The 22,718-nt window shown below is 42.9% G+C and overlaps 1 protein-coding gene across 2 annotated transcripts in view; it reads right to left on the bottom strand.

Annotated features, from left to right (window-relative positions):
- The window catches only part of ZSCAN2 (zinc finger and SCAN domain containing 2), a 19,714-nt gene extending 3,258 nt beyond the window's left edge, over positions 1 to 16,456 (bottom strand). Inside the window, exons 1-2 of one of the 2 annotated variants that reach the window (XM_003784613.3) lie at positions 16,411 to 16,456; positions 13,492 to 14,001 (exon numbers count right to left, since the gene is read on the bottom strand). In XM_003784613.3, coding sequence (XP_003784661.1) covers positions 13,492 to 13,897 — 406 coding nt within the window. In that variant the 5' untranslated portion in view covers positions 13,898 to 14,001; positions 16,411 to 16,456. The remainder of the gene's footprint in view (positions 1 to 13,491; positions 14,002 to 16,410) is intronic. The other variant, XM_023510095.1, reaches the window with a different exon arrangement.
- Between the last annotated feature and the right edge of the window lie 6,262 nt (positions 16,457 to 22,718).

Raw genomic sequence — 22,718 nt, forward strand, 5'->3', positions numbered from 1 at the left:
AAAAAAAAAAAAAAAAAAAGAAAGAAAGAAATTAATCGCTGTCAGGAACTTAAATGCTGCTGGGAAGTTGTTGACAACATTGTTCATAAAACACAATGTCCTTTTTTTTTAGATAGAGTCTCAAGCTGTCACCCTGGGTAGAGTGCCATAGTATCATAGCTCACAGCAACCTCAAACTCTTGGGCTTAATCAATTCTCTTGCCTTAGCCTCCCAAGTAGCTGGGACTACAGGTGCCTGCCACAATGCCTGGCTATTCTGTTGTTGTTGCAGTTGTCATTGTTGTTTTAGGTGGTTCGGGCTGGGTGTGAACCTGCCAGCCTCCTTGTATGTGGCTGGAGCCCTACCCACTGAGCTAGGGCGCCGGCCCACACAATGTCTTCTTAATGAGACTGAAGAACAAATTTCTCTCTTGACCTCAATCCCCAAAGGAGCTCCTCTTCTGGGCAACTGATTTGTGTTTGTTTCATGCCCATGACTATGGCTCCCTTTCTGCTTTGCCTGCTTGGAATCTTGGAGCCAAAAGCTTAAAACAGGAATACTGGATGCTATTTTTTTTTTCCAGTGGTGTTTCAAACAACTTATCCATTTATATTTAACAAAAGTTTAACAGGCATTTACTAAATACCAACTTGAAATAAGAAATTATGTTATCATGTGAGAAATTAGAATTGGAAAGACAGAGTTAAAATAAAAATCAGAAGTCTTCAATTTTTCCTTAATGTGCATGACCAGCCTGAGAATACTGGATGTTTTTATATCATGTATTTTGTGTATTTTTATTTCATGTTTTGCCTCTCATTACTTTTTTTTTTTCGAGACAGAGTCTCATTCTGTTGCCTCAGGCTAGAGTGCTATGGCAACAGAGCTCACAGCAACCTCAAACTCCCAGGTTAAAGCCATCTTACTGCTTCAGCCTCCCATGTAGTTGGGACTACAAGTGCTTGCCAAAATGCTAATTTTTCTGTTTTTAGTAGAGATGGGGTCTAGCTCTTGCTCAGGCTGGTCTCTGGTCTCTTCTAAGCTCAAGAGATCCTCCTGCCTCAGCTTCTCAGAGTGCTAGGATTAGAGGGGTGAGCCTCTGTACCCGGCCTATTTTCTTTCTTCCTATAAATTTCTTGTGCTATATTTTGGTAGCGTCTCCAGTCCTTTTTTGAAATTCTGTAGGAGTACACAGAAATAAATTAATGATGTTTTGATGAATATTATAGCCTGATTATTCCTAAGACCTAACATTAGACCTCCTGAGAAAACAGAGAAAACAATTAGTAAAACAATTACACAAAGTCTTGGTGACATTTCTATTATTAATGTTAATAAATTGTTTACTTAAGGTTAGATGCTGAATTTAGTAAATAATGGTCTCTATAATTTAATGTAAATCTTCACATATGGGCATATCATACAAGCTACCAGTAAACTATGAGTTCATATAATTGCCCTCTAGCTGCTGGATAGAGATATGAGGGGCACAAGAGAAAAGGCATTTGGAGAAATAAAGACAAAATGGGAAGGAGCACAAAAGGAAATAGGCATCTTGGAAAAAAGCAAAAGGGAAAAAGAGGACCAAATGAGAAAGAAACAATTAAATGAAATGGAAACAAAGAAAGGTTAGAGGATTAAAGGAAATGACAGAAAAAGGAGAATCAGGGCAGCACCTGTAGCTCAAGGAGTAGGGTGCCAGCCCCATATACCAGAGGTGGTGGGTTCAAACCCAGCCCTGGCCAAAACCGCAAATAAATAAATGAAAAAAAAGAAAAAGGAGAATCAATGAACATATACAGGTAATTGGAGTTCTCAAAGAAAACTAAAAGGACTAGAACAAATACTAGAACAAATAAAAGGACTAGAACAAATAATCTAAAAAGGTATAAGAAACTCTGAAAGTTCTACTGTGTGCCAAGGAAAACTAACCCAAGCTAACAGCGAGACAGGTGGATAACAGCAAAAAGATCAAATCCCTTGTAAGAGGGAAGGTCAATTGGTTTCAAGATTTCCCTATAGTAACATTCAGTACCTGAAGTCAGAGAAGAAATAGCCATGTGATATTCAAGAAAATATATGCCAAGAATTTTATATTCAACAAAACTGTTCTTCACATATTAAACCTATAGGCAAACAGCTTTGAACATATACAAATTTGTGGACTATTAAGGGATGAACACCTAATAAAGTTAACTTTAGAACAAAGACTAAATTTACCATGGCAATTAGGATGCTTAGAGTAAATGTCATAGAGCAGTGTAGAAATGACATTGTAACAAAAGTGGAAGTTGAAGGTTTATAGGTATAGGTGGGATATAGGATATGTTTGCTGATTGCCTTATCTGGCAATCATTGCCTCATCTGCTTCATTGCCTTTTCATACCTGGAAATCTAAAAGATAACATTTAACAGTGGCAAATCATGTAACTAAAGTATAAATGTATGAAAATAAACATTAAGAGAGACTGTTGACTGAAATGGGGAGGAGGAAAGAGATTATCTCTGTAAGATGTTAAGTTATTATGAAATCTCAAAAGTTAAACATTATACAAAATCAGACCAAAGAGATGAAACAAAACCTTCAGGCAGACCTAGCAGACACATGAATCAGAATTTCATACAGGTGGTGCATGACAGATGGAATGGCAGAGAAGAGGATCTGCACAACGACTATGGCAGTGGTTCTCAAATCTTCCTAATGCTGCAGCCCTTTAATATAGTTCCTGTGGGTCGTGACCCACAGGTTGAGAACCACTGGACTATGGGAATGTAGCACAGGACAAGGGCAGACACTCAAACCACAGAGGAAAGACACAGCCAGATGAAAAAATTCAAGTTGGACCCATGCTAAGACAAATCTCAAATGAATCGAAGATTTAAATATAAAAAAAGAACAGTATCAAACTCTTTAGATGAAAATATGAAGCTGAGCATGGTGGCTCATGCCTATTATCCCAGCACTTTGGGAGGCCAAGGCAGGAGGATTCTTGAGGCCAGGAGTTTGAAGTTGCTGTGAGCTATTATGACACCACCTCACCTTAGCCCAGGCAACAGAGTGAGACTCAGTCTCAAACAACAACAATAACAACAAGACAAAAACAAAACAAGAAAGAAAATATGAGAGGATTTTTTAAAAATCTGGGATCCTTTAAGTGCGATAACCTAATTTGTGGGGTTATTTTTATTACCTCATTACAGAGGCCCTTCTGAGTGGAATCCAGACCCAATATCCCCCTACTGTCTGCTGCTGAAGGACCAAACCCATCCTTCCTCACCTTGACAGAGATGTGAGACTGTCACAGTCTGGGGAAGAACAGAGGGGGTTGGGAGTTCTTTAGAAAATGCCTTTTGATAACAGAGAGTCACAGGAGCCATTCTCAAGGACAGAAAAGAGTAGCCCTTCAGGTGACCTGCCTTAACAAGGGCCTCCAAATGGGAAAGTCATTTAGCTAGGAAGAATGAGAAGGGTCGGAAGGGTCCTGAGCTCCTAAAGAAAGGCTGGCCCTTGTGACATCAGGGAGACAAAGTACAGCACCTTCAAGCACAGGCAACTCCTTCAGCCGCCAATGAAGAAAACGAAAACTCAGAACCTGATTTTGATCAAATACAAGGATAATATTTTCACCAACATGCTGTGAGTGGTGATGACATGATATGGCAGCAGTAGGGAATTTTTTTAAAAAGGAATTGTACTAGTAGAAATAGTGTTTGCTATTCCAAGATGCCAGGGTGAGCAAATTTTGTGGCCACAATTACATACAAAGAAGAGGCTTCTTTTTTTTTCCAGACAGAGTCTCACTTGTCTCCCTAAGACAAATCTCAAATGAATCAAAGATTTGAACGTTAAAAAAACAAAACAAAACAAAACAGTATCAAACTCTTAGATGAAAATATGAAGCTGAGCATGGTGGCTCATGCCTACAACCCCATCACTTTGGGAGGCCAAGGCAGGAGGATTCATAGCAACCTCAAACTATTGGGCTTAAGTGATTCTCTTGCCTCAGCCTCCCAAGTAGCTGGGACTACAGGCACCCACTACAACACTCGGCTTTTTGTTGCAGTTGTCACCGTTGTTTAGCAGGCCTGGGCCAGGTTTGAACCCGCCAGCCTCAGTGTATGTGGCCGGCAACCTACCCACTGAGCTATGGGCTCTGAGCCAAAATGGTGAGGAACCTGAGCAAAAGGTTGGAAGGCCCAGATAGACACTAGAGAAAACTTAGAAATGAGAAGGCATTAAGGAAATAGGAAAGAACAGATCTCACTTCCCAAATGTCACTGATCTCCCCTAAAACTACTGAAGTGGAGAAGATGTCCCCCATCTACGTAGAGACTTTAAAACAAGGGCTTTGGAGTATGATGTGCAATTTGAAAGTTCATGAACCTCACAAAAATTACATTCTTTATTCATATTACATTCTCTAATTTCAGATAGTACAAATATCACAAAGGAACTAAAGCAGGTGATGGAAAAGTAAACGAGCAGAGTGCCCCTCCAAGAAGGCGACATTTACAGTAACTGACAGTCAGCACTATTACACAAGTATATAAATCAGTAACTATAGAATATTGATCCATTTTTATTAAATCATATGCTTTATTGTGAACAATTAACAAGCTTGTTCTTCTTGCATGTAATACTGAATTACCCACTTATTAACAGAGAGACCCACATCCACTCATCTGTGACTAAATTCAGGTTTTGGAAAGCATAAACAGATTGTCAAAAGTTTGTCTGAGAGAGACTCAGAAGAATTCGTCTAGGTTCTTACGGTAAAGATCCAAGAAAGAAAGAAAAGAATATATGGTTCTCCCTTTGTGCATTGCTGGTGGGAATGTAAAATACCACAGCCACTGCAGAAAACACTATGGCGGTTCCTCAAAAAGAATTAAAATAGCATTTTAATAATCTAGCAATTCTACTTCTGGGCATATATGCCCCAAAGAATTAAAAGCCAAGACTTGAATAGATATTTGTTCATATATGTTCATGTATTATTCACAATGAATGAAAAGCAGGAACAGCTAAACTAACATGAACAGATAAGTGGATAAGTCTCTCTCTTGCTCTCTTCTCTGTCTCTCTCTCTCTTACACACATATACAGAGTGAGACATTCAGCTCTGAACAAGAATGAAATTCTGAACCATCCTTTGTCATGGATAAACCTTGAGAATATTATACTAGGTTAAATAAGCCAGATACAAAAGCACAAATACTGTTTGATTCCTCTTGTATGAGGAACCTAGAGTCATCAAAACCATAGAAACCAAACAATGGTGGTAGTGAGTTGCTGGGGTAAGGAGGAATTCAGAGTTGTTTGATGGGTACAGAGTTTCAGTTCAAGAAGTGGAAAAAGTTCTAAAGATGCAAGCTGGTAACGGTAACACAACAATGTGAATGTACTTAATGCCACTGAACAGGATACCTAAAAATGGTTAAAAAAGTCAATTTTATGTTATATTTATAATAAAAAAGAATACATGGGTCTGGTAAGGTGGCTCACACCTGTAATACTAGCACTTTGGGAGGCCCAGGCAGGGGGACTATTTGAGGCCAGGAGTTCAAGACCAGCCTGAGCAAGAGGCTCTCTCAAATGTAGAGATCCTGTCTCTACAAAAATAGAAAAATTGGCTGGGCATGGTGGCAGGCCCCTATAGTCCCAGCTACTTGGGAGGCTGCAGCAGGAGGATCATCTGAGTCTAGGATTTGGAGACTGCCGTGAGCTATGATAATGCCACTGCACTCTAGCTCAGGTGATGGAGATCCTGTCTCAAAAAGAAGAAAGAAAGAAAGAAAAGGAAAGAAAGAAAGAAAAAAAAGACTATATGGCTCATCTATATAAATTTATGTACTCTACCAAATTTAAAATTAGTGACAAGGTCAGGCCTGATGGCTTGAGCCAATAATCCCAGCACCTTGGGAGGCCTAAGTGAAAGATTGCTTGAGCTCAGGAGTTTGAGACCAGCCTGGGCAAAAAGCAAGACCTTGTCTCCAAAAAATTAAAAAAAAAAAAAATTTAGCCAGGCATGATGGTGTGCACCTGTAGTCCTAGCTACTTGGGAGGCTAAGGTGGTAAGAGGCTAAGGAGTTTAAGGAAGGCTGCAGTGAGCCATGATGGCACCACTGTACTCCAGCCTGTGCTACAGAGCCAGATCCTCTCTCTCCAAAAAAAAAAAAGGACAAATTGACTACTAAAAAAATTCTGAAAATTACTTTTAAAAGATTAAATTAAATGCTCAGAAAGGCAGAGAATTCTTAGAAATAATAGTATCTTAATCCTTTTTTTAACTTTTTTTTTTTTTTTTAAATTTTTGGCTAGGGCCGGGTTTGAACCCACCACCTCCAGTATATGGGGCCGGTGCCCTGCTCCTTTGAGCCACAGGCGCCGCCCAATAGTATCTTAATTTAATGGTTATCTCCCTAATAATTCACAGGTAGATATTCTGTATTTCATAGTTATAATTTGTAATTTTTCATTTCTAAATTGCCTATTTTTATCTTTCACCTTTTATTCTACTGGGCTAAGTTTTCTTAGGAGTTTATAGACATCCTACAGTTCAAGGATTTTGACTTTCTATTTTTTTTGAGACAGAGTCTTGCTCTGTTGTATAGTCTAGTATTCTGTGGTGTCAGCCTTGCTTGCAGCAACCTCAAAAACCTGGATTCACCCCAACTCCTAAAAAAATGGAAAAACCCAGCTAGGTGCCTTGACAAGTGCCTATAATCCCAGAGGCTTCCAGAGGCGGAGGCAGCGGGATGCCCACAGCCCGAATCTGAGGTTGCAGTGAGCTATGACACCATAGCATTCTGCTCAGGGGCATAGGGTGGGACTCAACAACAAAAATAAAAACAAACAAACAAACAAACAAAAACCTTAGTTCAAGTGATCTTCCTGCCTCAGCATCCCAAGTAGCTGGGACTACAGGCCTGTGCACTGCACCCGGCCAATCTTTCTGTTCTTGTAGAGACAGGATGTCACTCTTGCTCAGGGTGGTCTTAAACTCCTGAGCCCAGGGGATCCTCCCACCTCTGCCTCCTGAGTGCTGAGATTACAGGTGCGAGCCACTATGCCCAGCCAAGGATTTTCACTCTTTGATCTATAACATTACAGGCTTTATCACAAATATTTCTTCCCAGTATTTTTTTTTTTTTATTTTGAGACCGAGTCTCACTTTGTTATCCTAGATGGAGTTTTATGGCATCACAGCTCACAGCAACCTCAAACTCTTGAGTTTAAGCAATCCTCTTGCCTCAGTCTCTCAAGTAGCTGGGACTACAGGCACCCATCACAACACCAGAGTATTTTTAGAGATGGGGTCTCACTCTTGCTCATGCTGGTCTTGAACACATGAGCTCAGGCTATCCACTCTCCTTGGCCTGTCAGAGTGCTAGGATTACAGATGTGAGCCATCACGCCTGCCCTCCTCCCAGTCTTTGTGTTGTCTTTTAATTTTATTCATAGTACCTTTTTTATATAAATGACTTTTCTTCTGTATTTGTGATTCTAATCTAGCTTTGATGATTTCTGTATTGCTTATTAAGTCCTTCCTCACCCTAAGATATAGAAATATTTTCCTTTACTTTTTTTTTTTTAGACAGAGTTTTCATTATGTTGCCCTTCGGTAGAGTGCTGTGCTGTCTCAGCTCACAGCAACCTCAAACTCTTGGGCTTAAGTGATTGTCTTGCCTCAGCCTCCCAAGTAGCTGGGACTACAGGTGCCTGCCACAATGCCCAGTTTGTTGTTGTTGTTGTTGTTGTAGTTGTCATCATTGTTTAGCAGACCTGGGCTGGGTTCAAACCAGCCAGGCCCAATGTATGTGGCTGACGCCCTAACCACTGAGTTACAGGTGCGAAGCCTACAAAAATATTTTCTTACGTGTCATTTCAGATCTTGTATAGTCTAGATCTATAATCCATCTGGAATTTATTTTTGTTTAACCTGTGAAGTAGGGATCTGTTTCCATTTAGGTTGAGAAGTGGGGATCCAATCTTTGATTTTTCAAAATAATTAGACCACTGTCCAGAAACTATTCACTGAATGGTTCTTGACATGCCACAGGACCTCTCTCTTTATTAATAGACAAAAGCTGCAATTGTAACTCAATCAAAGCCAACAGTTCTTGTACTTTCATGTCCTCAATGTGTGCTCTGGGCTTACATGCATAGCACGTTCCTATGGCTGCTCCCATGGCCTTGCAAGTCCCCCTGCCTGGCCACAGGCCTACTCTTCCTCTCCCTTACTAGAAAGCATATTACAATGACCGTGAGGAAAACGGCTGATATAAGGATAAACTTGAATTTGCTATAGTTTATTTATAATAAAATACATTGGTCACTAACTTTGGTGCTTTTGTGTGGGCTCAAATTATTGTAAAGCCCTTCCTGCCTGATTGTGACATACCACTGTTTCTCAACACCACGGTTAGAGTTATTGGTCTAAAACAGAGAAATGATTCTGATGTTACATCCAGCTTCACTATGACTTGGGGTCTCCCCTGTGAAGCACTGCCCTGGCAAACATGGCAGGGACCTGAAGGTACCTGATTAACTGGGAGTATTGATTGTTCTACCTGAACTCTGGCTCCTTAAAAGACTAACTGCTGGTAAAAACAACAATGAACTGTTATCAGTTTAAATGAAGGATTGCCAAACACTTTACAGTTATGTCACTTTCCATAAGAGTTCTGTCTGATACACATTTCAAATATTTAAGTAAATTAAAAGTAATTTTGTTTTGAAACTAAGAATTTTAGTTTTAAAAAGACATATACTTTTATACTCCTCCAACATTCCCCACTCCTTTCCTGGCTAAGAAAAACGAATGTATATGTTAATTTGTGGTCATTAAGGGAGCATTTTGCTGGGGCAGGAAGCTTGCAACACTGAAAGCCAGATGATGCTTGGGATGGCTGGAGCAGTCACCTGCAACTCTTTGGTTCAATGGTTGGACACAGTAGGTTTGAAGTTGATAACCTCTATTCCTTTCTGTCTAGGCTAGTGCTTCTCAAACTCCAAAGAGCATATAAATCACCTGAAGACCTTGTCCAGTTCTGCTTCAGAGGGGCTGGGATGAGACTGAATTGTCTACATGTCCAACAAAGTCCCACGTGATGCTAATACTGTTGGTTCACCAACCACCCTTTGAGTAACAAGCTCTAAAACTTCGCTGTGTAGAAAACAGAACCCTCTCAGGGGCTTTCAAAAATCCCTTGCCTGGGCCATACTCCATACCCATTAAATCAGAAAATCAGAAGCTTGGGAGTAGGCTCCAGGTGCCTAGGTGATTCGAATTTGCGAAGTTTGAGAAAAGGAGATCTAGTGCAGAGGTTCTCAATGTGGAATCTGAACCAGGATGACCTAAAGCAGTGGTTCTCAACCTTCCTAATGCTGCAACCCTTTAATACAGTTCCTGTGGGTTGTGACCCACAGGTTGGGAACTGCTGACCTAAAGGACTTTTTAAACTCCAGAGTGCTGGGTGCCAAGCCCAACATTTCTGACTCAGAACCTCTGAGGCTCAGAGGTTCATGATAGTGGGGAGAATGGAAAAGAGAGGAGAGTTAGAGGGGGAGAGAGGAAGAAGGAGACAGAGTCCAAATGTTCAGGGAGAGATGACTTCTAGCAGAGGTGATCGTGTGTGGAACTGGGGACAGGGGAGAGGGACTGAATTTAAGGGCAGCTGTATGAAGAATTTAGTGGGCACCTAAAAGACAACTGGGATTTTATCACACAGAGATGAGACAAGGAGACTCCAAGCCAAAAATTCAGGAGCAAAAGGTAAATGCCAGAAAGTACAAGCTATGTTCATGAAATGGCAAGGTACGGTCTGAATGGAGCAGAGGCTACAAAATGGGGAGAAGGGGATGGCCCAGGCTGTAGGGGAGGTCTTGGTCATGTTTTCCAAGTAGAACGCAGAGGTCAGTGGACAGTGGGAAACTAATGAAGAGTTTTAAGTAGAAGAGTGCCCTGAGTGGAGTGGAAAAGTTGTAATGAAAGAGAAGCAGCAGAAGGCAGGTTCAGCCTGGAGGGTGCTGCAAAAATTCAGGTGGGAAATACCAAAAGCTTGGATTAAGGCTGGTTATGGGGATTAAAACATCTTTGGGAAACATTCACAAATAGAGATGTGCTCTGTCACTATTAACATATGTCTAATCTTAATTGGAATTGTAAGATTCTTTGTGAGTACCCAGAGGTTCCTATTAGTCAAACATTAAACCACCACCACCATACCAGATTTTGAAATGTCCTGTGCTGGGTAAATGTGAACAAAAGTCTCAGGCTGAACAAAAAGAAGAGAAGTCAAATGATCTTGTTGAGCAAATGTTTGAGAAGGGAGAAAGATGTGTGCCATGACTCCTGTGAGCAGCCATAGGGAAGGTTGGGAGGATCTGTTAAAAGACAAGCAAAGATAATTGAAAAGGCAGAGAAGTCAGGGGACTGACAAACCCATTTGTCTGGCTTGGTCCCCATCTTGGATGTCTAGGCACAAAGTCCCCATAGCAAGCCAGGTGCGAAGGGCTGTAATCACCTCTGACACTTGCTGAGACCTGACCTCTGCCCTGTGCCTCCCAACCATACAGCTGCTGCAGAGGTATCTCCTCAGCCCTCAAATATTATTTCCCCTATGATATATGAGTGAAGATCCTGAAGTTCATTACAGATTTGTCACATCCATTAGGAGGCAAGGAAACAAAGTTTTGAAATAGGATAAGAGAATTTTATAAACAGAAGGAACAAAATTAAAAGTTCTTTTTCAGGGCCAAAAAAAAAAAAAAAAAAAGAAAGAAAGAAAAAAATCAAATACTTCACTTGGAATAAAACTTAGAATCTACCAAATGCATGTGGAACCAGTTTGAGTCTTGGCTCTATCATTTAATAGGTGTGTGACCTTGCTGAATTTCTATTTTCTATCTATGGAATGGCAATCCCACTCACCTCACAGAACTCTGAGTGAGATGGACACATAATGTGCCCAGTGCAGGGCTTTGTCACAGGAAGCCCTCAGTGTAGTCCCTTTCCTCAGAAGTTGTCGTAGCCACTGCCCCAAACCATCTTCCTTTCCTTTCTTTTCCCCTTACTTTCCCATGCTTATTTCTTTGTATATATTCTTTAGAGATAGGGTCTTGCTTTGTCATTCAGGCTGGAGTGCAGTAGTGGAATTATAGCTCACTATAACTTTGAGCTCTTGACCTCAAGTGATCCTCCCACCTCAGCCTCTCAAAGCACGTGCCTGGTACCCTTCCCAGTCTTCATAATCCTCCAAGCTAGATACCCTGGAGTTAGTCACTTTGTCTTAATCCTGTCTACATCCCCTCCTTCTAACACCCTACTAGGAACTGTCACTTGGCATCATCACTTGGCATCATACCATGTTGATAAACTGTTTAACAACATGGACCATGTCCTCAGACATGTTAAGTTCAAATCTTGGTTCAGCCTCCTATTTAGCTGCATGATCTTTTTTTATTTTTATTTATTTATTTTTAATTTATTTTTTAATTAAATGATAGCTGTATACATTGATGCAAACATGGGGTACAGTGTAGTGTTTTCATATACAATTTGGAATACTTAGCTGCATGATCTTAAGGGACTCACTTAACTTCCCTGGTGATAATAATCTTGTTTTATTTTCATAGGCTGTGAAGTTTACATGAGTTTTGCTTATTAGATGCTAAGCATATTTCCTGGCCTGCAGAAAGAGCTCGAGAAATACTTGCCATTGTTACTATTAGTTCCTTCTCACTTGTACCAGGAGCAGACCCCATTGCTGCGTGCCTGATGACTAGGCAGCTTCCTGGCTGCTCTCCTGTTCCTAGCCTCTCCCTACTACAATCAAACCTACATCCTGTTGCCAAACTCAGCTTCCTCCCATACCTCTCAGGCCCCACTTCAAGAACCTGCTGAGGGTCCCGCCTTCATCCACCCTTCCTCAAACTCTACTTAATCTACAAGTTCCTGAAAACACATTTTCTACTCCAGTGAGTCAGCCCTCTCTACTGTCACCTGAAGAAATATACTACACTGGCTCTGCCCTTCTAGGACTTTGCTCAACCCAACTCCTTTTTTTTTTTTTTTTTGGTAGAGACAGAGTCTCACTTTGTTGCCCTTGGTAGAGTGCAAGCATAGCTCACAGCAACCTTCAACTCCTGGGCTTAAGCGATTCTCCTGCCTCAGCCTCCCACGTAGCTGGGACTACAGCATCTACCACAACACCTGGCTATCTTTTGGTTGCAGTTCAGCCAGGGCCAGGTTTGAACCCACCACCCTCGGTATATGGGGCCCACGCCCTACTCACTGAGCCACAGGCACTGCCCTCAACCCAACTCTTTTCAGGTCCATACCTTCCTTCCTGCCCTGTGTGTCTCCAAATTAGACTCCTTCCTGCTCAGGCTCCAGCAAGCCTTCACTGACTTTACATGAATGCTCCTTTCTCTGAACTTCCATAGTTCTTACCAGCACAAAGGCAGCCATATCCCCTGGGACTTGACATATTCCTAGGGGCACAGATAGATCTTAAGTAAATATCTGGTAATCAAATGGTTAACAACGGAAAACCAAAATGGAGACAGAGTAGTTAAATGGCATGCCAGGATCCTAAAACTTTTGTAACAAAGGAGGCAAAAGCTAAAGTTTTGAATTATTCTTTTAGGAGCTCAGGATGACTATACCATAAAAAAATCCCTAGTTATTAGATGGTTTGTCATTTTGGGGTGGCGCCTGTGGCTCAAAGGAGTAGGGCGCTGGCCCCATATGCTGGAGGTAGCGGATTCAAACCCAGCCCTGGCAAAAAAAACAAAAAACAATCATTTTGAAGAAAATCATATTATTTGGTTTTTATATTAATAATTGCTAGGCCAGGCACAGTGGCTCACTTCTGTAATCCTAGCACTCTGGGAAGCCAAAGCGGGCGAATCACCTGAGTTCATGGGTTCCAGACCAGCCTGAGGAAGAGCGAGACCCCATCTCTAAAAGTAGCTGGGCATTGTGGCAGGTACCTGTAGTCCCAGCTACTTGGGAAGCTGAGGCAAGAGAACCACTTGAGCCTATGAGTTTGAGGTTGCTGTGAGGTATGATTCCACAGCACTCTACCAAAAGTGACAAAGTAAGACTCTATCTCAAAAAAAAAAAATTGTTGGAACCATTTGGAGGTTTTATCATATAACCAAGAGAAGGTGCCAAGAGATTGCTTATAGGGGTATTCAGCCCCTCCCCCTAACCTCCACCAACTCCCCCAACACTCCAAATAAACATGTAAGTAAAAACAATGTGTGTAAATATTGTCCAAGAATAGTCCTCTAAACCCCTCTAATACTGAAGTTCTAGAACTACCACTTCACACAATTAAAAAGGCATTAAAAGGGTGATGAATAAGCTATCTGCAAAGTAGAGGGATGACATCGTTCCCCACTCTGTCCTAGATACCACCTCTGCCTTCTCCATAAACACCACACTCCACCACCTTGGATGGGTGCTCCTACCCTCTCCCTATGAAGTTCTGTGGCTCACCACTTTCCTGAAGGGTCTGGGTCAAGTCTTCCACCAGGGTCACTGCCTCTTCGCTGCTTTCAGGCCTGTGCTCTTGTAGCCAGGTCTGAATTTCCCTTGGCAGGACGGTCAACATCTGTTCCTTAGTGTGCACCTCTGGCCTCAGCCAGCGCCGACACAGCTCTCGGAGGCGGCCAAGTGCACCCTGTGGTGCCCCAGCCACTGCTTCCTCCTGGGGGCTGCCCTTGCCAGCAGTCTGGGGAAAGGGCTCGGACTCAGGGCCATCCTCCTGCAGTACAGCTTCCTGTACCCAGGAGTCATCCTCCAGGATCATAGTGGTAACCTCCTTCTCCTGTCCCTCTTCTTCTTGAGGTACCTGGACCAAGGGACTAAGGGGAGTGGTAACTCTTGGCATCTCTGCAGCCATTATCCACGTTCCTGGAGCAATCACTCAGGCCTTGAACCTCAGTCTTCTCCAGCCAGGCTCTCTGAGAAGACACCTTCCTCATCAAATCTCAATAAGTAGTCCTGCTGAGAAACAAGAAAGAGAACCAGAAGCCATAAGTAGAGTATCCTAAAGCAATCTAAGCCACAACAGCTTAAGTCAGGCCACCAAGTGATCTTCACATTTGCAATCAACAGACATTTCCTGTCCCTCTTAAAGGAGAAAATGGCTTATTCCTAAAAATATATCTCCCTATGGTAAGAGAAGATACAGAAAATACATCATTGTTCTTTCAAAAGGCCAAAGAATGAATATTAGAAATGCAAAATCAGCTGAGTGGAGGTGGGTCAGGCCTAATCCTAGCACTCTGGGACTGAGATGGGTGGACTGCCTGAGCTCACCCATTCAAGACTGGCCTGAGCAAGAGTGAGACCTTGTCTCTAAAAAATTAGCTGGGTGTTGTGGTGGGCGCCTTGTAGTCCCAGCTACTTGGGAGGCTGAGATGAGAGGATCATTAAGCCCAAGAATTTGAGGTTGCTGTTAGCTATGATGCCACAGCAATCTACCAAGGGTGACAAAGTGAGACTCTGTCTCAAAAAAAAAAAAAAAAAGAAAGAAAAAGAATTGCAAAATCATCCAAAACCATCCCCCTCAAACCCCAAGCCTGAGTTATCCTGCCCTAAGTCAATTCAGACTTGCTGCTGAACAAGTGACCTTGACCTAACATGCAACTTAGTCACACAACCTCAGTGACCACCTTCTTACATTATGGTGACACTTTGAGTAGTAGCAATGGATCAGATGACAAGGCATTATGAACTACATTGAAAGGAAGGCAGTATCTCAATCGTGTTATTACCATACTTTAAAGTATGAAGGTTTATATTTTTTTTAAGAGATAGAATCTTGTTCTGTTGCCCGGGCTGGTGTGAAGCTCCTCCTGCCTCAGCCTCCTGAGTAGCTGGATTACAGGCATCAGCCACCAAGCTCAGCTTACACTTTTAAACATATTAGATCCAGTCTTGGCCTCTTATTAATTTATATTAAAAAATAACCATCTGGGCCAAGTGTGGTGGCTCATATCTGTAATCCTAGCACTTTGGGAGGCTGGCCTGGGCAAGAACTCATCTCTACAAAAAATTAAGAAAAAAAAATTAGCTGGGCACAGTGGCATGCACCTGTAGTCCCATCTACTCCAGAGGCTAAGGCAGGAGGATCACTTGAATCCAGGAGTTTGAGGGTGCAGTGAGTCATGGTGATGTCACTGCACTCTAGTTTGGGTGACAGAGTCAGACTCTATCTCAAAAAAAGAAAAAAACAAAACCCAGAAAAGTCATCTTCGCAAAAAGATTTTATTGGCAAGGACATTCAACCATACCACTGTTTCTGATTGCAAAAATTGGCTCTTTAAAAATTCAGCAACAGAGGGCTGGTTAATAAATTATGGCATTTCCATACAGTAGAATGTATTGGAAATTATGCTAACGTAATGAAGGCCACCTCTGGAAGGTAACGACTGGACAGGGGCCCAATGGAGCATTCTGAGGTGCTGGGAACTTTTTACATCTTTGGCAAAGGTTGCACAAGAACATACATGTGAAATTTAAGATTCACACACTCTGCTGTTGATGTATTTTTAAACCTTAAAAAAGTCACACTGGCAAAGATTATTAGTCATTAATGATTAAAGGTAATCCTCCTAATATGAAAACAATAGATAAAAACAAAACCTACCAGGCATAAAAACCATAGACACATTAAGGTGCATGCCACTGTGCCCAGCTAATTTTTTTTTCTTAATTTTTTGTAGAGATGAGTTCTTGCCCAGGTGGAATAGGAGGTTGGCCTCTGTTTAAAAACGAACAGACACAGAAGAAAAAAAGACCTGGCTGGCAACTCTGCAAAATACTAAGAGCAGTGCAATTACAAACGACTTAAAATAAATACTATAAAAGCAACAAAAGATTAGTTTAACAATTATTACTTATTACTACATCATAAAGACTCAGATAATCGCCCTCAAAAAAAAAAAAAAGCAAAAAATAAACCAGCTAATGGGAAAACCGAAGCACACAACGTGTATCAACCCAAGTAACTAAAAGCAACACAGGCATAACAGAACACAGAACTGTTTCCTACCCCAGAGCCCAGGAAAACCGTGCCTAGTTAGCAAATTCGCTGGGTGACCTGAGGTAAGACACACCTCCTCTGAACCTCAGTTTCCCCTTGTGTAAAACGAGGAGGCTGCGCGAGACACTGTCGAATATCCCTTCCAGTCCAAACCCTGAGCTTCCCAGGGCATATGCAAGGAGCTCTGGGTCAGGGAAAAGAGTCCGGGTGGGCTTGCCAAACTGTCCCGGCCCGCGGGACATCGACAGCGCCCCCGATACCCCTCCCCCAGCAAGCTGCCAGCATCTGGCTCCAGGCCCGTTATTCTCTAGCCTCAGGCTACTGCCCTGGGTCCCCTCAGGCCCAGGTCTTTCTCTCTGGCTCACCTATCCTGAGACCAGGTCCTGCCCTGGCGGCCCCCGCGCTCCGCCCGGACCCTCGGGGTCCACCTTTGCTCTAGCCCGTGGGGCACCGAGAACAATGGACGGGCGGGGTCCACCCACCACCGCGCTCATTGGCTGCCGAGAACGATCCCTGGAAACTCTGCTTTCCTACTGGCGGAGACAGCGTCCAGCCAGGCGGCGGGAGGGAGGCTGGGTCCCGGGCATTGTGGGAGTCGTAGTCTACCGGTAGACAAGCCGGACCGCGGGCAGGTAGGGTGGGTAGCCTTGGCAGTGCTAGAGGTCCGGAGGCAGGCAATCCGCAGACTGGCCGTCAGGACCCCAGTGTTGGCCAGAACTATGACATTTTAATTCTCTAAGGCCCCTGCATATTGGCCTATAAAACACGAAAGTTGGATGGACGTACTTGAAGGTCCTTTTCAGCTGTGAAGCGTGCGTCAGGTAATAGTATTATTAGGATCCCTACTGACCAGCGAGAGCAGATCCTGAGCAGGAAAGGAATTCGCGAAGGAAGAGCCTCTCGTAGCCCAAGGCCAGCGGCTCTCCCCCCAAGTTCAGCTATGCATACCTGGCCTTCACACACCCTTTGTTTTCGCACGTGGTGAACCAGCTGTGCTCCGCCCCCTGTGCGGGAGGGCACCTTCTTTCCTCCGCTCTGTGGAGTCCGCCCTATCTTCCCCCTGCTACGCAGAGACATTGACCCTAGCACACCTGCTCTACTCCTTCATTTTATTTATTTATTTATATTTGAGACAGTCTTACTCTATAGCCCTCGGTAGAGTGCTTTTCCATGCTGTCACAGCTCACAGCAACCTCAAACTCTTGTGCTCAAGTGATCCTCTTGCCTCAGCCTCCTGGGTAGTCGGCGCTACAGGCGCCCGCCACAACGTCTGGCTAGTTTTTTTTTTTTTTCCCCCTAGCAGAGACTGAGTTTTCTCTCCTGCTCAGGCAGGTCTCAGAACACCTCAGCTTGTATGATCCTCCCTCCATGGCTCCCAGAGTACTGAGATTACAGGCATGACCCACAACGCATGGCCACTGCTTTATTTTAGTGCTTATCACAGTGTTGCTTACTTGTCAATCTTAGCGTTTGGAGAGGGGCTTGGTGGAATAGGAGGCTGGCCTCTGTCAAGGTCTGCGCTGTTGAAGAAAGGGCTCCCAACACTGCGTGAAAACTAGTAAGAAACTGGAAACCCAAGTCAGAAATCAAAGAATAGAAAGAAAGACATCTTTAATGGTGTACGTTTGTACACAGTGGCTATTGGAGGCACCCATAAACAGATGACTACATTAAAAATTTAATTAATTTACGAGTGTTTGAAAGATGTTTCATGTGTATTGGAGACTTTAATCTCACTTATTGTGAACAATTATGTTCATATCTTTTTCCCATTTTAAAATTGAATTCTTTTGGCTTGGCACCTGTGGCTCAAGTGGCTAAGACGCCAGCCAATACACCTAAGGTGGTGGGTTCGAATCCAGCCTGGGCCCACCAAACAACAATGACGGCTGCAACCACAAAAAATAGCCAAGCACCTGTGGTCCCAGCTACTTGGGAGGCTGAGGCAGGAGACTTGCTTGAGCCCAGGAGTTGGAGGTTGCTATGAGCTGTGATGCCACGGCACTCTACCCAGGGGGACAGCTTGAGGCTCTGTCTCCAAAAAAAAATCGAATTTATTTGTAAGAGTGCTTTGCATACTAAGAAAATTATCTCTTTGTTATAACAGTTGCTACCATTGCTGATTTATTAAATTTAGAAATTTGGGCCCGGTGTGGTGGCTCACACCTGTACTCCTAGCACTTGGGGAGGCTGAGCTGGGAGGGGGAGGATTACTTTGCACCAAGAGTTTAAGACCAGCCTGAGCAAGAACAAGTCCCCCATCACCAAAAAAATGTAGTGGAACATGCCTGTAGTTTCAGCTACACTGGACCTGAGACAAGAGGATCACTTGAACCTAGGAATCTAAGGTTGCACATGTTATGATGATACCACTGCACTCTAGCATGGGCAACAGAGTGAGGCTCTGTCTCAAAAAAACTGAAACATAACTTTTTAGAAATTTGATGTTTTTATGCAGTCACATTTGTTAATATTGTCTTTTTCTAGCTTCTGAGTTTTGCGTTAGAAAACCCGCTGTACTCCAATGAGTATTTGAAATTCATTTGTTTTTCACATATTAACTTTTTTTTTTTTTGTAGTTTTTGGCTGGGGCTGGGTTTGAACCCACTACCTTCAGCATATGGGGCCAGTGCCCTACTCCTTTGAGCCACAGGTGCTGCCCACTAATTCACTTCTTTAATTCAAATACAAAGATGCAAAGTCAAGTTCTGCCAGTGAATCTTCTTATCTGATAGCTACACCCTGTTAATTAGTCCTAACTAACCACATGCAAACATCACCACCTCCAAGCTGGCCTGAGAAGTCTGCACTAAGTGTCTGGATGCAAAATTCCAGCCACCACCACTCCTATAGAGGAAGATCCACACAATGATTGAGGTGATGTTTTGGGGGGATGACATTGTTTTAATAAAGATTTGTTCCTCCACTGTCCATCCTTACCAGGAATGGAAATTTCCACAAAAAAGAAAAGATGGGGGGGGGCAGGAGTACACAGCTGAAACTTTCCAGCAGTCTGAGAGTCCATTTACCTCTGCTTCTGTTCCAAGTCAACCCTTGACCACAAGTACAGGCATTAGCTTGTCACTGGAGAGTCCTGGAGCCAGCCATCTCTTCCCTGTGCCCAATTCTGAGAAGCTGGAGCCAGGATAGTGAGGCAAGCCTAGAAATACAGTCAATTTCAAGGTTGCTCCTCCAAGTGATTCCTTTCTCCACTGGTGAAACCACAGGGGTGAGAGACGCTCTGTTGTCCCTGGGAGCATTTTTGGTTACAAGCTTCAGAGAACTACTCTGGCTAACTTATGTAAAAGGGACTTATTGAGAGACTATCATGGAAGTGACAGAGTAGATGGGAGCTGAAGCATGAGACTTGAGAACAGTTAGGAATGAAAAAACAAGCCCCAAGAGCCACAACAGCAATCTTTTAGCAGGAATATTCCAGCTTGTCCACCCCATGATTGATCTCTGGTAGTGGTATTCCCATCTCTGTTCTCCGGCCTTTCTCATTCCAGATTTCCAAGTGCAGGGAAAGAGCATTTTGTTGACTGAGACCAAATCACATGCATACCCCTTGGATGTACCAGAGTGAGAGAGGATTGGATCTGGTTTGTAGCTTTTCTTACTAATACCACACACAAAGGCAGATCCTCTACTTTGGAGGCTGGAGACATATTAGGAAAAATGAAAAGGCAGCAATAGCGTCACTACTGGTTTTTAGATGGTGACCCTAAAGGGACCTCATCCCAAGGAATGCCCAGCCTAAGGCCTTCAGGAGCCCTTAGTTCATTTAGATTTGATGAAAAATGATGAGGGTGGGGGTGAAGAGAACCTACTTTCCATAATAACTGGTCACAACCAGGAGTAATGACCCCTGAGCCAATAAGGCCCAGGCATTGAAGCAGAGGGGGCTTTAGCCCCTGAAGATGCAGGAAGTTACCTTTTCTTACCTAAGACTCCCATTTGCTTAACCCTGTCTACATCCTCCATGTCAGAATAAGAAAGAAGTCTCTGGCTGGGTGCAGTGTCTCATGCCTGCCTATAATCCTAGCACTCTGGGAGGCTGAGGTGGGTGGATTGCTTGAGCTCAAGAGTTCCAGAGCACCCTGAGCAAGAGCATCTCTACTAAAAATAGAAAAATTAGCTGATTCCTGGCATTGTGGTGCCTGTAGTCCCAGCTACTCTGCAGGCAGAGGCAGGAGGATCCCTTGAGCCCAGGAGTTTGAGGTTGCTATGAGCTAGGCTGACACCAAGGCACTGTACCCTGGGCAACAGAGTGAGACTTCATCTCAAAAAAAAAAAAAAAAAAAGGAGTCTCTCAGGGTTGTACACAGAGTATATGTCTTATTTTTCCTAGTTATAACAAAAACCCAGAACCATAAAATGTGATTGGAAAAGGATGATTGAAATGGACAGCGTTGCAGGATTTTGTAAGACTGGCCTAAGGAGAAGAAAAAAACTAAGGGGACTCTCATAATAAGCATGCCCAGAAGGAGAGAGAAAATGAGGAACAGGGTCAGAGAAGCATTTCTTTTAAAGAGTGTCAGTGAACGTTGTGAAATTAAGTGTCACATAACACATACAAGTGTGAAAACAGTAGCTAGGGCAGAAATTTTTGGGGGAATGAAATTTTTCTTCCCTTTTCTGTTTTTTATTAGCACTTCTCCTTAATAGTATAATGGAGGGAGACCGTTTAGCTTGGGCATTTGGACGTTGTGCCGCTCCTCAGAAGATGCTGGGTTTTCCCTTATTTGTCCTTTGCTGGCCTGGGCTTCTCCAGAATTGGACACTCCAGGCCCTCTTCTAGCTCCTTTATGCCAAGAGAAGGGAGGAGAATGAAATTATAATCTCTGGCCAGTTCCCATAACCCATTCTGAACTGCTCTATTCAAGGACATTTGTGGGAAGACACATGGATGTTCTGGGCTATACAAAATGACTTAGAGGAAGAAGCCTCAGTGTGAGGTGCTCCTTGCCAAGACACAGAAGCAAGGGTGGCACCAGGGGTGGTTTGGGATGGGGTATGCTTTAGAGGGGACTTATCTCCATAATCTTCAATGCTCTCCAAGCTATACAAGCAAAGACTAAGTTTTATGTAAAGATAAGAAGATGAAAAAGGAGAGGGGAAAAGTTCACATATATACACACCCATGCACACATTTATACAGAGGGTGCCAAAAAAGTGTACACACATTTTAAGAGATGTTCTCTAACTTTTCAAGTAATACTGGTCAAGTGGGACTGGTTACTGGATTGTTACTGGTCAAGTGTCCCTAGACATGCTACACACATCCATTTCACCTGCAATTCATACACCTTTTTGGGACTGATTGATTTTGCTTCCAACAAAATCTCTTAAAATATGTACACATTTTATGGTCCCTAGCCTGGTTTGTTTATAGTAAGAAAATTATCACTAAAATAGTGTCACCAGAAATTCACTGCCTATAAAAAGCTTTTTGAGTTTGTTGAAACAGGCTTGACAAGCTCCTGAGCGGGCAGCAGGGTATAGCCTCCCCCACATCTGATGACATCAGATATCTCCCACTGTCAATCTATGGCCAAGAAGAAAGAAGAAAGAAGAAACCAATTCCTGTTATCAACCTGCTACATGAGAAAAGGACAAACTCAACAGCCTCTCAGCTGTTTTCTGTTAATTGGGCTCTATCATAAAATTTTACCACCCTCTTCAGCCTGTCCTGATAAAAAGTCAAAGTCACCTGGCCTCTGGGCCAATGCCTTGCTTACTTCTGGAGCTGCGTGCCCTCTTTTTCTTCAAAGGAGTAAAATAAACTTAGTGCTTCTTTCTGCCTTAAACTCTGAGAATTATTTCTTATCCACATACAGACTTCACACCCTCATAGTAATCTTTAGTAAAAGCAGTGCTCTTGGTAAACAAAGGCAGCTTCAAGACAAGTTCCCTATCTAGCTTGTTAAAGTAGACTTATGACTCCTCCTATTACAGATATTGAAGACACTAACTATGAGATTTATTGATCCTGAGTGGTGGAAACATCCTCAGAGGGTGGTTTGGTGCCAAAGACTGAGAGGGTTGAATGTAGGAACCCGTCCAAATAGAACGTCCTGCTAAGTAAGAAATGAATGTGCCAATCCCTACCTCTCTGAACTTTTATATTCCCATCTACCTTAACCCACATGCTGACTTCCTTTTAGAACTCAGCTAGCTCGCACCTGAGTAGAGCAAAAGCTGCATTGCCTACACAGAACTTGGACTTCCTTTCCTGGACTTCTACTTCATTCATGTCTTGGAATAATTTCTAATTTTTGGTCTTTAACCTCTCACTTCTGGACTTCATTCATGTCTTGGAATAATTTCTAATTTTTGGTCTTTAACCTCTCACTAATGGGCTTTTACTATTGTGTGTTTGGTTTCACAAACACACACACACAAGAAACTTGATTTTTTTTCTTTTTAATTAAGAAGCCAATGCAGACTATTCTTTCTCTTCTGCTCCAGGAAGCCCAAGTGAGTGCCACAGCCTCTGTCACCTACAGATACTGGGAGATCCAAAGGCAGGAGGCTAGGACACCATGCAAACTGAGAGATGAATCTCTTCAGTTGGGAATTGGGTGGGAGGTGTTTCAGTTTCCTGGTAATTGGGTAAAGAACAAGGAGAAGACTGGAAGATACAAACTGATAGATAAACCAATTGTTTCCA

Source organism: Otolemur garnettii, unplaced genomic scaffold (assembly GCF_000181295.1).
Source record: "Otolemur garnettii isolate 467f Iridium unplaced genomic scaffold, OtoGar3 scaffold00011, whole genome shotgun sequence".
In the NCBI taxonomy this organism is placed as follows: Eukaryota; Metazoa; Chordata; class Mammalia; order Primates; family Galagidae; genus Otolemur; species Otolemur garnettii.